Source organism: Amblyomma mixtum, chromosome 7 (genome assembly GCF_055824585.1).
Source record: "Amblyomma mixtum isolate Tamu chromosome 7, ASM5582458v1, whole genome shotgun sequence".
In the NCBI taxonomy this organism is placed as follows: Eukaryota; Metazoa; Arthropoda; class Arachnida; order Ixodida; family Ixodidae; genus Amblyomma; species Amblyomma mixtum.
The window spans coordinates 46,345,920-46,369,533 of record NC_143018.1 but is presented as its reverse complement, the minus strand read 5'-3'; the positions used below and the strand labels follow the sequence as shown (position 1 = coordinate 46,369,533).

General features: G+C 47.3%; 1 protein-coding gene across 1 annotated transcript in view; it reads left to right on the top strand.

Moving 5' to 3' along the window:
* Positions 1–23,392, top strand: part of Atg17 (autophagy-related 17) — a 47,931-nt gene extending 24,539 nt beyond the window's left edge. Inside the window, exons 12-27 of the mRNA XM_089552446.1 lie at positions 2,389–2,529; positions 3,184–3,480; positions 4,519–4,716; positions 5,283–5,489; positions 7,077–7,301; positions 8,332–8,532; positions 10,570–10,710; positions 12,381–12,568; positions 13,790–13,886; positions 14,069–14,160; positions 15,424–15,478; positions 16,045–16,092; positions 16,903–16,970; positions 17,323–17,450; positions 18,141–18,211; positions 19,237–23,392. Of these exons, the coding sequence (XP_089408572.1) occupies positions 2,389–2,529; positions 3,184–3,480; positions 4,519–4,716; positions 5,283–5,489; positions 7,077–7,301; positions 8,332–8,532; positions 10,570–10,710; positions 12,381–12,568; positions 13,790–13,886; positions 14,069–14,160; positions 15,424–15,478; positions 16,045–16,092; positions 16,903–16,970; positions 17,323–17,450; positions 18,141–18,211; positions 19,237–19,476 (2,397 nt within the window). The 3' untranslated portion in view covers positions 19,477–23,392. The remainder of the gene's footprint in view (positions 1–2,388; positions 2,530–3,183; positions 3,481–4,518; positions 4,717–5,282; positions 5,490–7,076; positions 7,302–8,331; positions 8,533–10,569; positions 10,711–12,380; positions 12,569–13,789; positions 13,887–14,068; positions 14,161–15,423; positions 15,479–16,044; positions 16,093–16,902; positions 16,971–17,322; positions 17,451–18,140; positions 18,212–19,236) is intronic.
* Positions 23,393–23,614: the final 222 nt, after the last annotated feature.

Here is a 23,614-nt window from a genome sequence, read left to right as displayed (position 1 = left end):
GGTGCACAGTGATTGACTGCCAGAGTGCTTGGTGGCTTCGGACACACACTCACCGTACCAGCGCCAAAAACGGGTGCCTACTTCATGGCGGGAGCCGGTCCTGCCGAAGAGATTCCTGCTCTCTCGGCCAGCTCGCTGCTTCACGAATTCATGGCAGTGGCATGTTGGATGTCCTGCGCAGTTTGCGCATGCACTTCTCCAGCCACATCTGCCGTGATGCGGTCAGAATGGCTCGATTGTAGAGAGGCCAAATTTGCACCTGGAGTGGCATCACCAACTCCACATGTCTGATCACAACCTGTGCTCACCCATGCACCGAGAACGTCAGAGTATGAATGGGCCTTCTCATTTGAATGTCTTTGAGGTTTTGTGACTACAGGATTAATGCAGTTAAACCTGGGTGTAAAGAAATCTTTGTTACACCCAGGTTTTCATTGTGTGCAGTTCTCGCGAGAAGACTCAAGAAATAAACCTGGGTGTAATGAAATTTTCGTTTCATCCAGGTTTTCATTTTGTGCTGTTTACGCGAGAAGACTCAAGAAAGGACAATGCAGAGTGGAAGCCAAAATGAGAAATAAATGCTTGTGAAATCACCTAGAAAATGTTTATAGCAAAGCCTGTTACTTCTAGTCATGAATGCCGAGAACCGTTTTGCGGCCGGGCTGATGGCATGACCGTCGCTGCTTGCACTACGAGTGGGGTGAGAGTGGGGAAGGCGAGGGCACCGCGGCAGAGCTAGGAGAGAGCACATGCGGTCATGCCGTCACCGTAGACCGGTCATGGAGGCACATGCTTCTTCATGAATGTTCCCTCTCTCAGTCTGCCCGCCGCAGTTGTCCCACGAAATGGACTCATCGCTTTGCGTTGCCGGCACTGAGGGCCGTCCTCACTTCCGGCGCCGGAGTAACACGAAATCGGTGCGGGAATAATGCGAGTAACCATGCTGCAACGATGGGCGCACACTGCTTGCACCGTTTTTTTTTTTGCTATGTCCTATTATTTTTTGCTGCTTTTGAGCACAATCTGTTGTAGTAATGCCCCATGGTATGGCATTCCAAAAGCAGAAGCAGCGGAGAAGCGCTCCCGGCTCTGGAGCATGGCGCATCGTGTCAACTGCGGTCACTCATTGCGATCGTAGACATTCCTCTCATGTCAGTTTGTGCTTTGTCGTCATTAAACTTTTCTGCCAAATTTCATACCTGAGCACAAACTAACAGATAGTCAGCGTAGCGAGTTCGTTATATCAAGACAACAGGTGCTTCAGTGGGGGCAGCCTTGAGGACTTGAGAAACTTCGCATTATCAAGGAGTTCGCTATATAGAGGTTCGTTACATCCAGGTTTTCTGTATTTTTTTTTTTCCGTCTTAGTCAGTATTGTTAGGAATGTGTACCGTTTTTACTTGCACATTGAACACCCTTTTCGTTTGACACACAGTCTAATGGTGATGATAGTAAACACTCTTAGGTGCTCTTTTCTTTTTTTCTGAACGTCAGAACATCTAAGCAATGCGATAAATATAAAGTGCCATCTCATGAAATGAACAGGCAATAAGGATATTTCAGGAAGAATTCATGCACCACTAAAAACCACGCTTTAGAAACAAAGGGCTTCTTCGTTTGACCCGCCTTGCTTAGGATTGTAGCAACCTGTTGCAGTTGGGCTTTGTGCTGAATGCTGTTCCAGCAGTAGGATTCAAAGGAAGAAGTCAAAGCCTGCCTACATTTCCCCTCGTTTTTGTTGCCGCAAATTTTTCTGTATACTTGAACTCGTGTGACAAACGCACCTCCTAAATTTTCAGATTTCTTTTAGGTAGAAACCTGTTCATTATGCAAGGAAGTATGGAATGAATCGCAGCTGTGATTTCTCAGCTTTATCCATGTATTTAGCCTTACACCAGCCAAACCAAATACAAAATTCACTTCCTGGTATTCCCAGAGTGGACGAAGCTCTCTTTGTGAATTTGACAAGTCACTGCTGCCTTTTTTTTTCCCTCTAGATAATTTTGAGGAACTCCGTGCCGGTCGGGCTTTGTGGGACCTTTGAGTGCACACGAAAAGGAGAATTTCGGAATAGGGAGGACTTCTTTCAGCGCCACTCTTAGGGAAATTAAAGCCAGTGGTCAGATTGTTTCCTAAATCACAACATCTGATGTTGGTTGCATTGCAGCGAAACAAGAGTAACAACGAGAGGCATATTATTCGGCTTGACCTACGGCGTTCCTGGGCACAAAAAATTGAGATGTTTGAACTTGTTTTGCTGTTTCAGCATCTTGCGACAAAGTGGAACACAAATCATTTTCAATGCTTCTGACTTTGAGCTCACGGATTGTGCCTAATGTCCCGCTTTTCTTTTTTTTTCTGTATCTTTCTTTTCTCCAATGCGTGCAGTGGGCAGGCACCCTGTCGTCGCAGTGCCAGCAGCTTCACCAGAACGAAGTCCAGGCCCGGAGGGACTTCAACAGCCAGTTCTCCAAGCATTTCCTGCATGCCCTCTTTCCTGGGATGGACGACCTCCCGCCGCCATTTGCGGTGAGTGAGGGGGCAGGGCCAACTTTTTTAAGGGGGGAAGAGGGTCCTCAAAGCAGTCAATGAGATTCCTATGACAGGTTAAGCTATGTGGTAAGGAAGATGTGTAACAATGGATGCTATAGTGGGTACTAGTTATAAAAAATGGCCGTTGGCTACAATGGCCCGTGGCCCTGTGTTACTCCACTAACCAGTCAACATTTTCAGTCCATAGCAGGAAACGAAACCGTTCAACAGCAGAAAACGAAATCAACTTACTGTTTATTGTTTCACTCTACAGTCTGCTCTGCAATTAATTGTGTGCCATAGAATGCTTCTCACAGCCGCAGTAGTCAATTGTTCGAGCTCAAATTTTGCACAGAAATGGAGCTTGGTCGGCAGAATTGTTTTGTGCTATGTTTGTTTGGGGGTACTTGCCTGAATTGATCAAGAAAAGTCAGATATTTGCATCGTCAGCGGTAACGACGAAACAAAACGAGCCGTTATCTCGGCGATTGCATCAGTGGCGCCATCTTGTGTGTCAGCCGAGGACATTCGGCAACGGTGGGAGGTGTTCTGTTGCGTCGAGCTGGGAGCGTCGCATGGTGCGCCAGCATTGCGTTTGCTTCGAACACCAGTTGGGGGCAGGCGTGTCAGTGTCCTGCCTTTTTCCTGCAGACCCGGAATCCCAGGTCGTTTGACGACAACCTGCCGCCTCTGTCCCCCGAGGACCTGGAAGTTCTCCGGAATGCGCTGCCGGAAATGTCGGAGCTGCTCCGCACGCCGGAGCCATTCGTGCTGCCAGCCATCGTGCCGCAGTGCCCGGGCAGTGCACAACACTGTAGCGGCCGGTCGTCACAGGGGGAAGCCGAGGCATTGTCTAGCACGCAGCAGTCATCTTGCTGTGCGCAGCAGCAGCAGCCGCCTCCGGAAACTACAGAGTGTCAACCTGAGGGGCCTGTGGAAACAACTCAGGTCTGCATCGTCTTTGCCAGTCATTAATGAAACATGCATGCAGTGCAAAAGAGCTTTGTTTATTTTTAGCTTGCTAGTGTCGAAAATCCATGATTTGTGCAGTACTAGTGCACGAAAGTTCCAGTGCTTAAATTGACGATAGCATAGCTGGCTATGGAAAGGAAAATGACAGGTGTAACATTGACAGACGAGAAGAGAGCAAAGTGGGTGAGGGAACGAAAATGAGTTAATGACATCCCAGCCGAAATCAAGAGGAAGAAATGGTCTTGGGCAAGGCATGTTGTGCGAAGGTAACGTAGCTGGTGGTCGTTAAGGGTAACGGAGTGGATTCCAAGTGAAGGTAAGCCTAGAGATTGCCAATACTCTAGCGTACTAGAGGTGTACAAATGTCAAATTTTTGGTTTCAGAAATCAAATTTGGTATCGAACATCAAAATTTTGACAGAACACTGCAGCAAGCGACATTCATACCACTGTTGCCAGCGATATGAAAGCAACCTACACCAGCTTCTACGAGAATGCAGGAATGATACACAACTTGTCTGAAACAACAAAATTAATTTCAAATAGTGTTTAATATTAATGTAGTGACTAAACATTTTGTTTTTAACCTTTTTAGGTTGAACTTGTAGGCTGATTGCTAGCTTGCCTGCAAAATTACTGGTGGTGCCACAGCACCGCGGTGTGAGGTGACGGAATCTTTTAATGGCGATCGAGTTTGTCGCATAGCGGCAGTGCAATTTTTTTGAGTTCAGTAGTGATTGAGAATCTCCGGGGCTGTTGACTTGGATGTTAGAAGGCAGTTGGTAACTTAGAAGAGCAGTGAGCTTTGCTAGGTTGTTTAATATGTTCGAGGTTTAGTTGAGGAGGTACGTATCTCAATTGAACTGCGAACATCAAGCCAAAAAACTGAATACTGTATGGGAAGATCAGTGTCTGTGCACTGACTACTTTTCAGCTTGGAGTGCAGAAGTTTTGTGGAAAGAAAGCCATTTTTTATTTCTTTGGGTTAAATGGTTTTCTTCCTTCTTTTCTTCAGAGTACTGGTGAAAAAGAATGCCCCGACGGTGCCAGCGCTGAGGACCATGAGCGCACCCCAAAGCTGGCCACGTCTGATGATGAATTTGAAGAAGTCACTGATGATCCCTCGTCTCCGGTCGGCCTCAAAGCAGTCACCGCCGACATCTTGGGCATGGCAGCTCCCCAGGACACCGTCCTGTGCTCTCCAGACTCCCTGGTATGGAGTCTTTAGCAATGGCAGCGTTGTCAGCACTCAGTTGTCTTATTTCAGGGGTTTTCAAACCAGGTCCTGTGGAATCCTTCGGTTCCTTAGAGTTATTCTTGAATACCCTACACTCGTGTAAGGCGTAAGGGTGCAACCTGAAATTGGCAGCCTGTAACTTGAACAAAAAAAAAAAGGTCACCCAAAAGACCTGTTCCATGTGTGCATAATTTTGCCTTTGTGGTTCATTCCGGGGGAAGTTAACACCGTATTTACTTGCGTAATTTGTGCACTTTTATTCTTTAAATTAAGGCTTCAAAAAGGCGGTGCACAAATTATGCGAAAATTTTTTGAACATGGCCTAAAAAAAACGCTAAAAAGGTTGTGATGTGCAGTATATACTGTATATTGCCACCTGTGCATAGACCACCTGTGCAGTTTTCAGCCTAGATTTGTGGGGAGCAATTTCTGGGGCATTTACCCGATTTGTCCGAAGCTGCTGGAAAACCGCTGCCTATCTGAGAATGGGTCCACGCCGGAAGCTCCTTCTTCCTCCCGCTGTCCGTTTCTTCTCACCCCAGGGCCATGCCTCGCAGGACTTCCAGACGGCCGACTTCTACATAGACGAGTCGATGCCCTCGTCGATATCGGACAGCAACGGTGTGGCCCCTTTGCCCAGCACCGTGGGGCCATCGTCAGCTGCGGCGGTGCCCAGCCAGCAGATTGGCATGGCTGCCGAACTCCAGCGCCAGCTGGAAGAGAAGAACGCCGCTCTCCTGGCTGCTCAGGTGAAGATTTGACTCCAGACGACGCCGTGATGTGGACAGCGCAGTCAGATACGAAAAGGAAAATGGTGGGGGTAATAGTAACGGGGCCTATGAGACAGTTCTGGGCGCGCATGCCTCGTGCAAGTCCTCAACATTGGGCCGATAGTTTACAAGTAAGTTTTAAAAATTCCCGTTCCCGCGTGTCACGAAGTGGGGAGCACGCCACCAATGGGCTCCACACTCTCTGTTACCAGTTCTAGGGGAGGAGAGACAAACACCTCCACCCAGGTGCCAGATCTTAAGCAGGACCGAGTGGCTAACCGGCGATAGGTCCACGCCTGGCCAGCCGCTGACCGGAGGCACAACACAGGAGTCGGAAATGAGAGTGGACAGAATTTAATTAACAAAGAGAACAACACTTTCACCAATTCATCAGGAATAGCACAGCATAGACACAGGACAGACGGAACAAACTTTAGCTTTGACACACAGTATCAAATATGACAGGCGAGAGGAAATACAAATGCAAGGCACTTTTAAAGGAACGAATTTAGGGTATAGTTCGTAAATGTGGGAGTGGCGGGGGCTTAACTGTTCGGGTGGTTGAGGTCCGGTCCGAGATAGGCGTCGGGCTGTCGATGTCGGGTCCCCGGAGTCGTTACTCGTTGCCCAGACACTTCGCGATGAGCCGACCACCTCTCGGCTGACACTTCACACACACGCGCGGTTAGCTAGCACACCGCCACATCCAAGATCTCCACCTCGACTGCTCTCCGCCACATTCCACAGTCCCCCCGTAGTTTCTGTCCCCCTCTCTCCCTCCCCAGGCAGCCCGGGGCCCGGGACCGACGAATCAGAGGCGACGACGAAACGTAAACCATCGCGCCGAAACGTCCCGCGGCGAGCCCCGGCTGGCCCCGCAGACGCTCGAGCCGGAATTCCGCGTACAGGAGGTCACTGGCCAGACAACTGCTTTCTCACCGTCGGAGACCAGACAGAAGTGTGTGCGTGAGGGGGGGGGGGGGGGGTCGCGCATGGGGATGCTTAGGACGGAGTCCCCGCCGCCGGGCTCAACCGCCGCTGGGGAAAATCGCAACTGGCGCGAATTCTGTTTCACCGCGCCTCTCGGCAACCACCAGTGGCAGTGTTTCGCTCAAATCCTACTGTGTGACAGATCGGCCTTCGGGCAAGCAAACCTGAGCCACTTTATACGGGCTGTTGAAGTCGTCAGAAAACAGTGCTCAGGCAGGGTGTGCAAGTCTTGAAAAGTCAGATGTTGCTTGGCCCTTTCAACATGCAAGAGTGCAATGAAATTAGGCATTTTTAAATCCAATTGCATTGTGAAGTGGGCAGCAACATTATTTGTGGCCAGGCAACAATACAGCTATAAAAGTTGTCAAAGTGTCGTTTGTTGTCTTGTAGCTGTGGTGTAGCACCTAATGATGTGTAATGGCTGCAGTGTCATCCTTGCAGTTTTACTAAATGCTGTAGGTTTTTCAAAGGGTGCCACTGAAACAGAGACAGTGTTCTGGGCTTCTGCTCTCGTTTCGGCGGAAGACAGTGCGGCACTTTTTCTCCTGCAACGACCGTTCTCGAATGCGCGTGCAGAAGGAGCTGGAGAGGGAGCGTGCCGAGAGGCTTGAGTTGAGGCACAGCCTGACCGGCCTGTGTGAGGTGGCGGCTGCGGCGTGCGCCAGCTCCCGCTCGGATGCCGCCTCCCTGCGCTCGGACCTGGCCGCAGCCCGCCAGATGCTGAGCCAGGAGGCGTCCTTCATTGGCGCTGCCATGGATACAGCCCTCCAGGCCCTGCTCGCGAGGCTGGAAAACGAAAAGGCGAGTGGCCGTGGGTCGCTCTATTCTAGGGTTTACCATACTGGGTTCCACGGAGTCCTCTGGTTCATTGGAGTGCTGTTTGAGTTCCCCCAGCACCTGAATCCACGCATACCTGAACCCCCAACTTTCTGTCCACCCACTTTTCTTTAGTTATTAATCATATTGCAGTTGCTTATTCTGGAATGTTTCATCACATGGCTATTGTTAATTGAATATGAGCATTTTTCCGGGGCTGGTAAGTCTGCATGTCCCTTTTGTGGTGTTCTTCAGCTCTTTGTGAAAGCTGTTTGGGTTCTGCCAAGGCTAAAAAGACTGAGAAAGCCTACTATACAAGCAGTAGCATTGATACAGTCCTGTGTCCTGTAGTGTACATGGAGACAAAAGCATTTGTTTTAAGTATGGAGAAGTTGGTTCTTTTCTGTTCTGCTTTATAGCTTCTGATAGCAGGGCATGTATTGTATGAGCAGTAATTGAAAAAATGCTATGAGGCACTTATGATGTTACGTCATTTATATGACAGTGATGGCTATGGGTTCACTGTATAGTCACTGCAGGAATGGTTGTCACATTCGTCAAAGGCCTGTACTCTGCTGTGTTTGACGCATACGTACTCTCTGCCAAACTTGCGTACACCTTAGCAAGCGGCATCTGTTGCTTTAACATGTTTCATGTTTAACATACATGTTTAACATACTTCCTGTTTCTTGCTTTGTCTGCCTCTTTGCAGGCAATTGTCGAACACATTGCACGTCGAACACGTGCTGAACTCGTACTTAGTTACTAGGGAGCCAGTGTGCTCCTAGCTACACACTCTATTCGTAACCATTCTCCTGCTCTTTTATTGTAAACTTTATGTTCTCTGCTTGGAAACCTTTTGCTGCGTTGTCTGCGACAGTTCTCAACTCTGAGGCGCACGGCAGGTACCAGGCTTTCATGTGAAAAGCTGATTTACATTGGCTGTCGTCATCTAGGTGCCAAGTGTGAGCATGCCACGTGTGTTCTCAGAGAGTTGCGGATGTCGCTGGTGCAGGCCGCCTCCGTGGCGGCTGAGGTGGACCGGGTGCGGCGGGAGTTTGAGTCGGCGGAGGAAGACCACCGGCACCACCTGGAGGTGGAGCGCCTCAAGCTGGAGGATGCCCACCGGGAGGTGCACCTGTACCAGCAGCAGCTGCAGCAGCTGACCCAGCTGGCCGATAGCCTGCGCAACGACTCGGCCCTGGCACTCAGCTCGGTGGGTGGGCCCTCACAAGCACGCTTCCATGCACACTCCTCCATGCACTCATCTTCATTCACGCACATTCGCATGCGACACGCATGTGATGTCGTCTTCCTTCGACGAGTTGTGTGGTGCGCTGAGGGAATGAACCACCATTAACTCTGATGTCGTACACACAGCGCAAAATTTCGAGATAAAGTACCCGATATTTTAACGAGCCTTCTGTGTAGGCATGTGCGACTGTTCGATAATTTCGAATATTCGGTCCGGTAGTAAAGGATTCGATATTCGTTTTGATCCGAATGTTTTTGGTACTCGAAATTGCAAGGTGTTCATCTCGAGCGAAAAACGTTTTGGAAGTCTTGCTGCGTGTGGTTTCGGTACAGTATACGTCCTCCGGGATGGCACAGCGGTGCACGCGCAACCAAAGCCCCAACTTTACAGACGCAATCGCGATTGAGACCAGCAGTTGGTGGTCTCATTGATAGGTCTTACACACCATAATTATGTCGGTTCTACATGCAAGTCTAATTTCCAATGGTCGTTTTTGCAGGACGTCAACACAGCTTCAATGCATTCTCTCTTTTTTTCGTGTAATGGCCTTATGTGTTTGAAACATACATGGATTTGAAAGTGCCTGTTATGCTGTCCAGGCTTTTTTTGTGCACCTTGCCGCTGCAGTGGCTCAGTGGTTATGGTGCTCGGCTGCTGACCAGAAAGACGCAGGTTCGATCCCGGCCGCAGCGGTCGAATTTCGATGTAGGTGAAATTCCAGAGGCCCGTGTGCTGTGCAATGTCAGTGCACGTGAAGGAACCCCAGGTGGTCGAAATTTCTGGAGCCCTTCACTATGGCGTCCCTCATAGCCTGAGTCGCTTTGGGCGTTAAACCCCCACAAACCATTTTTTGTGTGCCAGAAGTATTCGGTATAGTTGTTTCAAAATTATTTGAAGCAAACTGCGAATTTGCTTCAAACCAAAAAATTGCTATTCTCGTATGCCTAGGCTTAACCAGTATTCCAAGAGATACGAGCTTAAGTCAACAGGGAATTTTTGCATTCCAACTACTGTTGCCAAAGCAGTGACACTAATTTTTCCAGCATGCGATCCAAAAGAGTGGATGGGACTGATCAGTGACATAGATGAGGGAAAAGCCCTCCAGCTGTAAATGAAAAGCCCCGACAAGGGGGAACATTACTGCAAAAATTTGAGAAAGCTCTGACACTTTCATTCACTCGGCTGGATGTTAATAGTAATTGCTTGTTTGTTTGAAATCTCCACCCTGTTGGTTATCCTGTGATTTCTCTAAAACTCACCCTACTCATTTCAGTGGATAGGATGTACTAGTTGCAACATATCCCCCATGAGCAAAAGGGCAAATGAACCCCGAACACTATCTGGCGAGTAGCTCAAGGGCAACTCATTTACAGTGTGCGTGCGTATTGTTTTTGCTTCTCAGTAAACAAATAATGTTTGAAAAACACCTAGTGTAGGGAAACAAGGGGAGGGGAATGAGGGGCTCGTTATAAATATGACCGAAGCCAACAGCCACAGAAACCAAGGGGCACAGGGGATTTTTTTTTTAATTAATTTATTTTGTGGTGTTGATCAATTTAGAATATTACTGAATATGTTATCGCTTAAAGCTAATTGATTAGAAAAGCAGAAGAAAAAACAACCACATGCCGCCGGTGGGATCCGAACCCACGACCTCCGAATTACGCGTCCGGTGCTCTACCTCTGAGCTACGGCGACGGCTGTCAAACCTTCTGCTTTCGGGGGGTTATTAGGCGTCTTATTAGGCGTCACCTAGTGTAGGGGTTTATTAGGCGTCTTCAAGAGACCGAACCGCCGTGTAGGATCTGGCAGCATAGACAGGCGTAGCCAGCACCAAGAAAGCGGGGGCAACTTCGTCGTCGTCAGACGCAGCGTAGTGTCGGCGCATGGCGGTAGCGGAACCCGTCACAGTTGGCACACTACACTAGAATTTCTGTACACTTGCAGCTGCAGTTTTTCTTTATCACATGTGGGTTTATCTCTGCTCGCCATGCGCAGCTGAAGAGCAGCCTGCAGCAGGAGCACGAGGCTGCGCTTGCCAAGGCCACCCTGGAGCACGAGCTGGAACAGGAGGGACTGCTGGAGCAACTGCGCTCCGTGCAGAGGAGCCACGAGGAAGAGGTGCAGGATCTCAATGAGGTGCGGAGGGGCCTCCGAGACAGCCGCGTTGAACAATGTTGTTGTGTACTGTGCAGTACCGTATTTACATGATTGTAAGTTGACTGGAATGTAAGTCGACCCACCCCCATATTGCATGCCAGAAAAAAAAAAAAAAAAAAACGGCATTGCCCGTGGACGTCTTCAGTGAAAGTATTAGTGACCGGACCACTCATCCACCCTTGTGCTGGCGTCCTCATTAGTGCTGCCGTCATCATCACTGCTGCGGTCCCACATCATGTCATCAAGCGAAATCCCGCACTTCACAAACGTCCGCACCATGACATCGCGCGGAACAGAAGAAAATTTTGCCTCACTGCAGCAGCCACACCTGTATCACCCATTCCGAAACATCCAACCTGCGGCCCGGTGCACAGTTGTTTGTTTCTTCGGCGTAAAGAATGACAGCCCTCTTGAACGCAGCCGTTACCGAATGCCGAACTCTTGCCAGACCCGGAACACTCGTGACGATTGATGAAGCGGGACGGTAAAAACTGATAAAACGAGGCCGGCAATCATGTCAAATGCGCCAAACCATGGAGGAAGGAAAGAATTCGGGAGAGGTAGTTACGTCACATTTTTTTGAAGCTGGGCGTGAAGGCCTAATGGCAAGGGGGCAAGGCATCTGTGGGCTACGGCGATGCGCTTACGTACGAGTGGGCCGGGTCTGTGGAACACAGCAGGAAAAGCAGAAACGCTGCAACAGTTGGCCACCGCAGTGGCTTTCCTGCAGTACATAGGTGCAAAGGGCAAAGCATGCGGAAATGACAAGGAGATTTTGGTTACCTTAGCCATTGCTGTCGATGGACTGGATGCATTGCGATGTTCTTTCCACACTGAATTCTGCAAGCACTAGAGAGGAGTCTGTTCAGATTTTGTGCCAAGAAATGCTAACTGACGTTCTTGTGAAGTGAAATTGTCAATCAGTGCCTTTGTACCTCATCCAGCAGTTACATTTTTCATAATTATGTGGTTTTGATCATACGTTATTCGGGATAATACCTTTCTTCCCGCAGTGTTATTAACGTATGAACGAGGTTTTCCCGTACTTCCTGGGCGCTCACGCAGTGTGCCTGTGCGGGCACATGTGCCAGAGCAGGTCTACGCATGCACGTGGTGCGAGATGTTCTGCTCGAAGTGGCGCACCAGTTTACAAACACGTTGACAACAGTCGGAAGGCCGCGTGTCTCACGTGAGTTCTAGCCACCCTAGCCTGGGCAAGTTTGAGGTGCTCTCTTCTTCACTGCATAAAATTCTCTGATCAATAGTGTCGGTGCGAGAGGAGGAAGCGAGCCAGCACCGGGCTTAGGGAGATGTGTTCCCCTTTTCGACGCGCCTTGTAAGTGTCCACTGAGTCTTGACTTGAGAGAAGTGTAAAATGTAGCGCAGCTAAATGCTTTCGGTGAGCTTTGCTCACCTGCATTATACGTAGATGGCAAGTATTTTTCCGTTTTTGCTATCCCCAAATTACACCTCGTATTAAATGTGGGTCCGTATTACGTACATGTTTTTACGGTAAGCAAGCGTCTTTCGTTACGGAGTGTCGGTTTGGCATGTTGACAGCTATTAACGGAATCTGTTCCGTGCCTTTAGTTTCTGCACGGGATTTACGATTGAGGAGTGCGTTCTTCTCTGGTGGCCCCTGGGTGCAGTGCATTTGCGAGAAGGACCGGCAGATCCAGATGCTGTTCCAGGAGCGGCAGGGCGTCGAGGAGCAGCTGCACAGCCGCTTTGCCCTGGAGAAGGAGGAGCTGCTCGCCCACTTCCGCCAGGAGTGCACCCAGCGGGAGCAGGCCCTCAGGGAGGAGCTGGTCGCCCTGCACGACCAGCAGCTCAGCCAGTGAGTGGGGAGGGGGAAGAAAAGTTGGCTGGGCAGGTCTAGTTGCAAGAAGCCTCCCCTAGATGGCGCCAACCGCCCCAGTGACAAAATGAAGGTGCCGTAGAGGAGAGAGGGGGAGGGACCGTGCCAGGCATACAGCTCAACCATTTGGTGGAATGACACAGTCAAGGAAGCTGCGACCCTGTAGCCTCCTCTTCATTGCCAAGAAAAACTTCAATGAAAACAGAAGGGAGCATTCTGGGCACATTCTTGAATTTTCAGTCTGCAAGTAGCCCTTGAAGAGACTGTGCAATGAATTAAAAGCTGCTTGTAAATGTTTTCAATGCTTAGAAATGATGCTCAGAAGCATTCACACCAAGTATGAGGCTTCGGAGCTGAGCCGGCAATTTATAATGAATTTTTAAAAACCGTGTTTTTTAAAATTCACGGGCCGATTGGTGCATTCGTAGTGACCAGTTATGAAACTAAAATCGTGAAAATAGGCGTCATTAGTCCCGTGACGTCGGCAGGCCACCACACGCTGTCATTCGCTGGAGCCACGACGTCACAGGCGCACTTCCGGTTGGCCGTGACAGTCGTCTGCTCGTGCCACTGTGCGACCCTCCTCGGGCAAGCGCGAGCCAGGGCATTGCCTTCGTGCATATGGTTTCAATTTACCTCTGCCGCCTCTTTCTGTCGGGCATTCCGGAGCCACTTGCGATAATCCAGGAAGGTGAAGAGAGACCTGAGAGACGCTGCCGACGCTGCTGCTGGGGTGCAGCAACCGGGAGTCGCAAGCCGAACGTCAGCGAATGACGTATTCGTGGGCGGGGCCCAGTCCCAGAACTGTTTTTTTTTTCTTTGGGTGCCCCGCATGTACGAGTTGAGGGGGGAGAGGAGGAGCGTAATTTTTAATCGTCTATATCTTCGTTGTTATTGATGCTAGCTCAAAAATTCTTGCGCTGGGGTTACAAGTGATGGAATGCCTATCTCCCATCTGCTTTACGTAATCTCAATTAACTTATTGCGTAGTCCCTTTAAGTTTGGTGGTGGCCAATAACATGTAGAAGAAAAGTGGGTTGTTTGAATTTGTGCTCGTATCATAGTGGGCCTCATCCTTCATGCTGTTTGCATAGCAGTTGATGATATTTGTTGGTTGGTTAGTTCGTTCATTTGCATGTTTACTGTAAGTGTCGTTTTTGACTGCTGTCTTTTTTTTTTTTTTGTCTTTTTCAAATGCAGGATACAACACTGCCACGAAGAAGCAATCCAAAAAGCCAAAGAACAGACGAGGCTAGAGCTTCAGCAAGAGTTGGAAAGCAGGTTTCCGGATTTCAAGGTGAGCGATTTCGAGCAGCACTACGGCTTCTCTGACCACTCTGCAAGCTTTGAGCAGCCAGGGCACAGATGTGTATTGATACCCTGAGGAATAAAGTGGTGCTGGTGATGCTAGACGTAGACTGGTGTGCATCAGACATTGGCCAGTGCCGTCCTAATGTTGTCAACTCATGTGGCTTGCAGAGAAGGGAGTCCATCGAGGACCTGGACACAGCAGCGGGGGATTCCTGCTCCCTGGAGGAGGCCAAAGGGGACCCCTGTGGAGAGAGCATGATGTGAGTGGGCTGCATTGGTGCCTCTTGTAGTCCCAGGCCTCGCTGTGTCCAGTTTTGAGTGCTCGACTCGACCTTCGAATAACTGGGGCGTTTCTTGCGGTCCCTTGAAACCTGAATTAATTAGGTTTCCAGTCAAGTGTCATTCATGGATTTCATTTTGTTACTCATTTTGCATGACCACTTTACAGAATGCATGCTCTTAAGCACATCATTTTTGTATTGTATAGTGCTGAGTCGGTCAAGGTTTGTTTATCATGGTTGCAAAGACCATATGTTATTTTGAAAAAGGTAAGCACAACAGTGTTGGCCTATTTGGCTTTTCCAGTTTTTTGTTTGTTTTTTTTTCAGTTTCGTATTCAATTCGTATTAAAAATTTCAGTATTCGCTTACCCGTAGCAAATAGTGAATTTTCGGTACGAAGTGTAGCGAGTATTTTTGAATTGCAGCCATCAGTTTGCGACTGCATCATAGTAGCAGAGAAAGGGGCATTTCATTAGTTCAGTACCGTGTACCAGAAAGCATGCTTTGCAGAACTCGCTAGGTGATTGAAAAAAAAAATGAAATGAAGGGAAATAAAAAAATTTGGATCTTGCATTCGGCAGTGTTCTGTCAGCAGCAAGCGAAGTGCGCTAAATATCGTAGTCTCAAGCCGTTACCACGTGGTTCATATGCCGCTCATTTCAAATATAAAATTTGGCGACGGATTTTTCGGGTGATTCATTTTCTGGATTTTAAACAGCACCATGTAAACCTAGTAGAGTCGGTGTACAACGATGGCTGCAGTACGCATCAGAGGACACGGTTCCCTCGACTTCTGGAATGGATCCTTTCATAGACCGACCCAGCAACATTTCATGTTGTGCTGCTCTTTCGTCCAATCAGGGTGGCCCGTCAGGCCAAGCTGTGATGACGTCACAAGGTCGTGTGGCCTCTGTCAACGAATCAGCGAACTTTATCTCGCACGTCAGTGGGGTTTTGGTGTGGTAACAATTCTAATGCTATTGCACTAACTCATTGATGGTTGAATTGTTTCGAAAAAAAACTTTCCCAGGCGGTCTAATTAGTTTATTGCACATTTTGAATAAACAAAGTGAGTACAGATGGGGAAAAAATTACGGCCAGTATGTTACAGGATTACTTGCAGAACAGAAGTTATTTTATTTTTCCAGCTGTTGTAACCCATTCGTGCCTCGGTTTTGTATTTGCTGATCGAGATGCGGCAGTCACTAACTGCCTTTCTGTACTTGCTAAATCCTATTTCAGGGAATCCACTGTCAAACTGCCCTACTCTGCTGACACAATGCTGGAGCTGAAGAATGTGAGTATTGTTCAGCTTGGGTACTTATTTCTATTGGTGTGTTGTGTAAGGTCATACAGTTGAATCCCGCTAAAACGAAATTCACAAGACCCACAAAAAAATTTCGCTGAAGGGAAAGTTTCATTGTCGGAAAATTGGGCCAGGACATTGACAGATTGGAGTGGTTACTTTCCAAAAATCAATCATTCGTCATTTCAAAATCAACGCTGTCGCATGATTTTAGTGACACTCTGGAAATATCAGACAATGGATGTATTGACGTAATAACGTCGCCTGCTACATTTTCAATCAAAACCGATATCTATCTCTTTTTTTTTCTGCCTATGTTTTAAAAGTGGCTTTGACTGTACAGTACCTCTTAGTTTTTTTTTCCCCAAAGGCATGCTGTGAGCTCTTTGCATGTGCAACTCCCTTTGTTCAATTACTCTTTTTTTGCTTTCCAAGAATGCACTGACAGTTTTGACGTCTTGGTCTTTCTTGCAACTTTCTAGCAACATGGTAGCAGAAAAAGCAGTTTGGTTAACTTCTTGCCAGCACTAATGGCTTTGTCTCGTTTCTGTTTGCAGCAATTGCTTGACAAGCAAAAAGAAGTTAACAGACTGCAGCAGCAAGTTGTAAGTTGACATTAGACCCAAACGAAAACTTTTTTTTTATTTCCTGTGGAATCTTCATTTATTTGAACTTTAGGGGATAAAAAATATATCCTAGATAAAGTGGGTGGGGCTTGTAGTAACGAAGACCGCTTCATTTGATGAAGCTGGTGTTCTATGCAGCTTGGTGATGCGTGATAGCTATATCGTGCGCACTGAAACACACTTTCAGTAACGTCTCGCTCATCACAATCTTCTGAGCTGAGTCGCCTCATCTTAAGCTTGTAAGGTCATGATGCAGCAAAGCATTTAGAAAGCGTACAGGTGCAGAAAATGATGATGGTGTTCAAAGCAAGTACTGCGATCTCATGACAGAGCGAGTGCTATGTGTTTCACGACTTCATTGCACTGCCAGCAGTAACGTGCATTTCTCAGCTTAGCAGTCACGCATTGTACAGAATAATGTAACCGAGATGCACTGTTCATGTATGACCTCGTGTGTCATCTTTAGCCCTGTATGCCGAGACATTTGTATATTGGCTAAGTCCTGAAATAAACTACAGCTTCAGATTTCTCTACCGCCTTTATCAGTTCTTTTATGATGCACTATTTTGCACTGTCAGTGCATCACAGTTTTGCAGAAGCTAGTAACGTGCCAAAAAGACCCTTCTATTCTGAAATAACCTTACAAGCCTGTGCCAATGACAACATTGCTCGAATGAACTATTTTGGACCTGGAAGGGCTTCAACTAATGAGTGTTTATGCCCATTAAAGTTTGCATAACTTCTGTAGAGCCTGAGTGCAATTTCAAAATTATCTTCATGTGAATGCAGATGGCCATGTCCGACAACTTTGGCACCCAACTTCAAACCCCTCCCATCGACAAGGTCTCCATCCTCACGTAAGTCAGCCCCGACTTTGCGCGCTAGGTGCCAGCCATGCTTTTTTACCAGGTAGCTTCCGTCAACATGTTGCAAAGGATGCTTCACTAATGCATCGTGGTCCTTTGCTATTCATCAACACCAAGAAATGTTTACTTGAATTTGATATTTCACTCTGTCGATGGTGCAGATGTATGCATAGCTTATTTGATGTCAGATTCCATCACTTGCACTGCCTGGGCGCAGTTCATCTATAATACTGAGTCTGTAGAGGAGACTGTTGGATTGTGTGAATAGCTCGGAATGCTGCTGGCATGTATGTGCAAGCACCACAAATTTAGGGTTTGCGTATTTCTTGCCTGCCCTCACCAGCTGCCAGCCTGGCGATGTTGTGCTTCTCTGCTACGACGAGGGTCACCAGAACTACGTCCTCTTTGTTCTGGGCCCGAACCTGCACTTTCTGCACACGGACTGCCTCGACACACTCGGCCTCAAGACAGGTGGGTCGCCACGTTGTTGCCAAGCCGATAGCGCGTCTATCCATGGGCTGCTCTCTGGGCCCTGACGTTAAGGTCAAAGGCTGAGCATGCTGTTTGCAGCCATCACATGCTTGAAACCCCAAGAACCATGCTGTAACCTTAGCTGCAATGTTCCCGGATGAATGTGTTATCCGACTTCTGAACGTCCTCTACCATTTGGCTGTCATAGCAGGTGAACAGTTTATCCAGGTGTTCTGCCACCTGAAAGGAGTGTGGTATAGTTGGAGAGTATGCCAGTGAAGTGAAATCAGCTGCATTGTCTGTTGGTGCTAAGCTGACGCACAGGCCATGTGAAGTTGGGAGAACAGCTAACTCATAACATTCTGATCTTGGAGGAGGCTGAAGATTTGTTCGAATTAAGTGCAACCCTATTAATGAATTGGTTGCAGACAGGACCAAAGCACCAGTTAAGCTAAGCCGGATGTTCAAATTTGTCAAATTCAAGAATAGCGAAAGCTCGCTGTAGTTGACGAAATGGGATCCCGTGATTAGAGTGTGGTTTGTGGTGTAAAAAGTCTTGCCTTTAAATACCTGCAAAGACCTCAGAGCTTTTGTTCATCAATTACCTAGAAGCAGTCATTAGATTCTTTTATGGTGAGGCCGACTGGAGCCATTGTTGATGTTTCTCTGTCTTCACATTTGTGTTGACAGCTCCTGGCACTGTTCGCAAAGGTTGGGTCCTGGCCGAAGTTGTCGAGAAAGAATTCTGCCAAGCTCGCAAGGTAAGAATGCACTTGAAGTCAGGGAAAAGATCTGTGCTTGAAATGATAATTTTCTCGTAATCGGGCAGATAACATTCTCGCTGGTGTGCAGCTGTGGTAACCCAGGAGATTCAAACAAGCCTGTGGCTCATTGTCTTGGTTTATAAGCTGTGCACAGATTAAACGATGGTAGCATCTCTTGCTGCAGTGAGGGTGCAGCAACCTCGGGCTCATACCTGAATTCAGTATGGCTACAAAAACCTCATGGACGTTGCTTTTAAGCTGCATTGTGTGTAATGCTAATGGGATTGTGCCACGAGCGCAAAGTACTTGATGGCGCTTACCAATGTAGGGGTGCACAGTGGAGGTGAAATCATGCTTAAAGGAAGACAACAAAAAAATTAAACAACAAACAGCAACGCTTTGCAGTAGAATCACGATGATACGATTTCTGGTTTGTATGAATTTCGCGTTGATACGAATGAGTAAAATGCCCTGGCCAGAGCACATTGCGTGCAATGGGCACAAATTCGGATGTTTTGACCCCCCCCCCCCCCCCCCCCATGCCACTGTGGATGACATGAATGCGCGAGCCACGATTGCACCTTCGAGCACCATGTACTTGCTGACCATGCATTGCCGACACCGGGATCAGAAGTCGGGCAGCAGCAGCACAACACCGACATCGCTGGTCAGTTGCGGCGCGTAGCCGTAAGCAAACCCCGTCAGCTGAAAATGGAATTGTGTTAATTCTGCATACGAATTTTGTTTGTATGGATGATAATGAATGTTTTTCGCGACTCCTCGAGATTCTACTGTATCAGCAGTGCCCACTGACAAGAAGTTTAGGTCGCGCATTGGGAGCAAGCAGAGGGGAATCTTGTGGCAATGCATTCCAATCAGTGTAGATGTCGGGAAAAAACTTCTACTTTTAGACGTTTGTACAAGCAAAATAGGCTTAAGGTGATCCTTAGGCTTATGACAGGATGCATTTGTCGTCGCACGAGTTGGTGTTTACTCAGAAGCTCCACCATTTTCCCCTGCAGCCACAGAACCGATACCGGGTGCCCGCTGGAACACGATTCTACCGAGTGAAGGCAAAGCCATGGGACAAAGAAGCCGCTGTGAGGCGCGAGCAACAGCGGCGGTCGTCGCTCCGCAGCCTGACTCAATCCTCAGTCGTCACTGCCAGCTCCGCCGCCTCCGAGGAGGGGCCAGTGTCCGCCACCCAGTCGGAGAGCGCCTCCTCCGGAGAACCCTTTCCTCAGCCTCTCGAGTCCTCCTAAGTTGTCCACACTTCTGAAAGGACGCTGGCCCTCCCGGAGGACTTTTGTTTCTGTTTGCCAATGAGCCCGGCATGTGCCGGAGGCTTTTGTTGCCAAGGTTTTAAAAATTGAGTGTTGCTGCCTTTTGCAGGCCGTAATTAGTTGTCAACACTTCTTTCTTTTTTTTTGTTCGATTTTAATTTCATCTTTTTTTTTTTTCCCCCCATCTGACTCCCCGAGCGTCCTTCAAAATCACCTTTGCCCTCAAGCTTGAAAGTGACAATGGTTTTTCAGATTTTCAACCATGCTCAATGCAGGATGACTGCACTTAGTGCAGCGTCATGGATTCAGTGTGAAGTGCAGTGTGATATGTTAGGGAAGGCCTATTCAGTGTTCAAGGGAAATTGCTTGCTAAGTTTGAATTCAGCTACATTACGACGTTGGCCAGGTAACTTTTTATTTTTTTTTATGTAGAAGCAGGCCACGCGCCATCTCCTAAAATTCAGCGCCAAAGTACAGGCACATTTCGACCTTGAACGCTGACTAGGTGTCCCCTGTCATATTGCACTGCTTGCCAGTCAGCTTTAATTGCCGTTACGCCTGCATTGCCTTTCACTACAGACAGCATTGTACCATATGCAGAGGTGGTGTAATGCAATGAGCAACTTGCAGGCCATTTTCTGGGCGTTCTTCAACGTGGCCGCATTGCATCGCACCGCGTGGTGTGGCAGCCTACACTCATTGCTTTGAAGCATGCATGACAGATGGCGCCATCCATGCTTGCAGACATGACAGCACCCTGTGTGTTCACGGCATTCTGTTCAGTGGGAAATGGTTGGATGTGATGTGAGCAAGTATGACGGGTTCCTCCTGGCCAAAGTGTTCAACAGTTGCTCTCTTTCTTTGTTCTTTCTTTTTGTTTTTCGTTACTTTCTCTTTTGCTTCTTTTAGTGATCGCATTGCTTACTGAGTTGCATTATGGTTTGTCAGTTGTGCGAAAGTGTCGGCACAGTTACCAAGCACTCTCTCAAACCTTGCCACCAAGGATTCCTGCTTTTGCGACAGAGTTACGATTCTTCACGTCTCCCTTGAAGTATGAGCTCCCAAGGTCGAATTGTGTTGTCTCGAAAGGGAAACGGATAATTATTTCTGTGAATCGTTTCAACGGCTTTTTGCATACAGCCTGCAAGGATTTTCGGAAGTGCGATAGTAGCAGTGAAATTTTTGTATTGTGTAGCGGGCGCAGCCGCGCAATTTTTGCCAGTTCTCGAGTCCCCACAGTTCTACACTGCGAAGAACTGCTACGTAATTTCAAATTCAATGATGCGAGACGAATGTGTTGATCCTCCTCTGAGGTTATAACTGTTTCCTTGTTGAGCATTCTTCGTAACTTAAGGTAACAGATTAGCCTGTTTACTAGTTCAGTACGTAGTATATGCATTCGATATTTATCGCTGCTTGCGCCCACAAATAGGTCAGCAGGCTAAACAAAAGCCTATGATCAGTGTGGGCATTATTCCAACCAGAACTGTTGTTATGTTGCGTCTAGGTTTTGTTGCACAGGTCATAGTTTTACGTTGTTCCCTTGGAACTGCAAGGTGTTTGAAATAGTTTTCTTCCGTTGTTGTATTCTTGCGTCTACACCACGTAGAAAGTATAGATCATCGCTTATGGTGTATATTTTTTTGCCACTACCATTTTAACAACGCCTAACCAGGCGTAGTGGCACTGATTGCTTTTAGCAGAAAGCCCATCTGATTGTGGTTGTGACTATTCTTTTATCCGAATTTTTAAAAATGACGTTCGACCATTCTTTAGTGTAATGATATACATAGTACATGGTCTGGTAAGCTTCTTGCACCAAGTTCCGTCACTCTTGTCGCACATGGCTATGGCTTGCTTTGTTCAAAAAACGGTACAAAGCGCCAAGTACGCACAATGCCAAACTTCTTGGCCACAAGTACCCTAGTTTCTGCTGGTCTCTGCAGACTTACGGTCGCTGATGCTGAGGTTCTGACGACAGCAGCATTAATTGCATTTTCCAAATGGACAAGGCTGTGAGTCTGTAATCTTTTAGTGACTGCACTGTGCTGTTAGTTAAAAAAAATTAGATGGAGTCACTATAACAGTTGACTTTCGTTAATTCATATTCGCTTTACCAGAACGTTTGGTTTATTCAAACCGACTCTTTACTCCTGTCAACATCAAGTGTATCGCATAAGTCGAATTAATTTTGGGTCCTCTTCGGGTTGAATCATCTAGAATCAACTGTATCGTGGACATGTGCTATTAATGAGAAATTGAGTGCAGTTTATGATTTTCTTGCCACTATAGTTCAGAAAGACCTGTTGTACAAAATGAGACAGTTGTAGCTTAGGTCTCCTGAAAAAAATGGGTAGAAAAACTTAAAAAAAAAAACGGGGGGGGGGGGGGCTTTGGTTTCTTTTCACGTCTTCAGCGTACTGTCTGTGCATGGCTGCTTTTCTGTTGGACATAAGGCCGATGATTGCAGCGGCACCTAGCACAAGATCGCACACGTTAGCTCTTCGACTCTCCTATAGACTATTCAACGTTTTCAGCTCAGTCAGAGCTGCACTCTTCTTAGTCTTCTTCCGCATCATAGACTAGGCTACATGCACGTATTGCACCAAATCTGTGCTGAGCGTGTGTCCTCTTTTCCAAGTGCAACCACTTTTTTTTATTTTTTCCGGTCTGCACCATCCAAATTGCCATCTAGAATGGGACAACTGTAATAGGTATTAGCGGTTTAGCATGTCTAAGATCTGTCCTTTTCATCCTTTTAGAATGTGGTAGTTTGTCAGCAGGTTTTGCTTCATAGCAGTGGAAAGTAAGCGCTGTACAGAGCAGTACTTATATAAATATATATATATATATATATATAGCTTCTGATACACAGTTACCTGAGAATGCACGTGCAAGTGCTTGCATGTGAACAGCTACCGCCCTCACAGCACGCAGATGTCCATCGAAGTGCGTTATTTAAAAGAAAGCTTTAGCAACGGAGGCATGTTCTTTGCGTGGTATTTATTATTAGGGTGACTCGTGTGGTTTTGGTGCATGGTATTTACGTGCGTAATGTGCCGTAATTTGAGCTCTTCAAGATGCTGGGTTCGGCTTGGAAAATCTCCAGATGTATGACTCGAATCAGTTTGTTTCTGAAATGTGCGTTTGTGTGTGTAATGTAATGTACTCGGCAGAAGTGCCTGCAGTGTAGAAAAAAGGGGGTTTATGTTTCGCAAGATGCAACTGTGGATTCGCAAAGTTTCAATGTTTCATACGTGTACGTACTTGCTATGCGTGACTAATACTATTAGACTGTCTTTGTGCTTCGTTGAAGGGAGCAGTGCTCTGAGTCTTTGGTTTTAACTCATTAATGGACACATCAAGCATCATCATAGTGAGTTTGATTCAAATTGCATGAAATTGTTATTGGAAACGTGATGGGGGCAGTGTTTATTTCCGCCAGTTTTGCCATTTCCCAGCGCAGAGTGTAAGCAGTAATGGTATGTGTGGCGCACAAAAAAGGTGTTTCGCATTCGCTGGCTCACTGATGCAGTTGGCACAACTGCTCAAGTGAGCTGTGTTGCTTTGAGGTATACTCTGTAATGGAACAAAGTTGTGACAGAAGATGGTTTGCACATGCTGGGGATTTCCTCTGACTACGAGGGTTTTGAAGGGAGTGTCTCACGAGATGCAAATCCAAGAGCTCTGTGTGGTGTGCCGGAGCAGTGTTTTTTTTTTTTTTCGAGGAAAGGGAAAACAGGTTGGGGGAGGGCCCACTTTTTCTGTACATAACGTGAGATGTGGTGCGAAGCACCAGTTTCACTCCTTTTTTTTAACTATCGCTATTGTATAGGCAAGGCACTGACGAGGTATTTGTACAGCAGCTGTAAACGAATAAATGTATTTGTATGTACTTTGGTTGCTCTGTTATTAACCCTTATTCTGCCACTCCCGAGATAACTCGGGCTACCGCATATGCACACCCCCTGCCTCTCCCGAGTTAACTCGTTTTGGCTTTTTAACTCACCCCCTGCCGCTCCCGATAATACTCGTGTAAAAAAAAACTATGCAAACATGTAGCGCTATCTATGGAGAGACGCCGTAAATTCATAGATCTTGTAGGGTAAATTTTAAA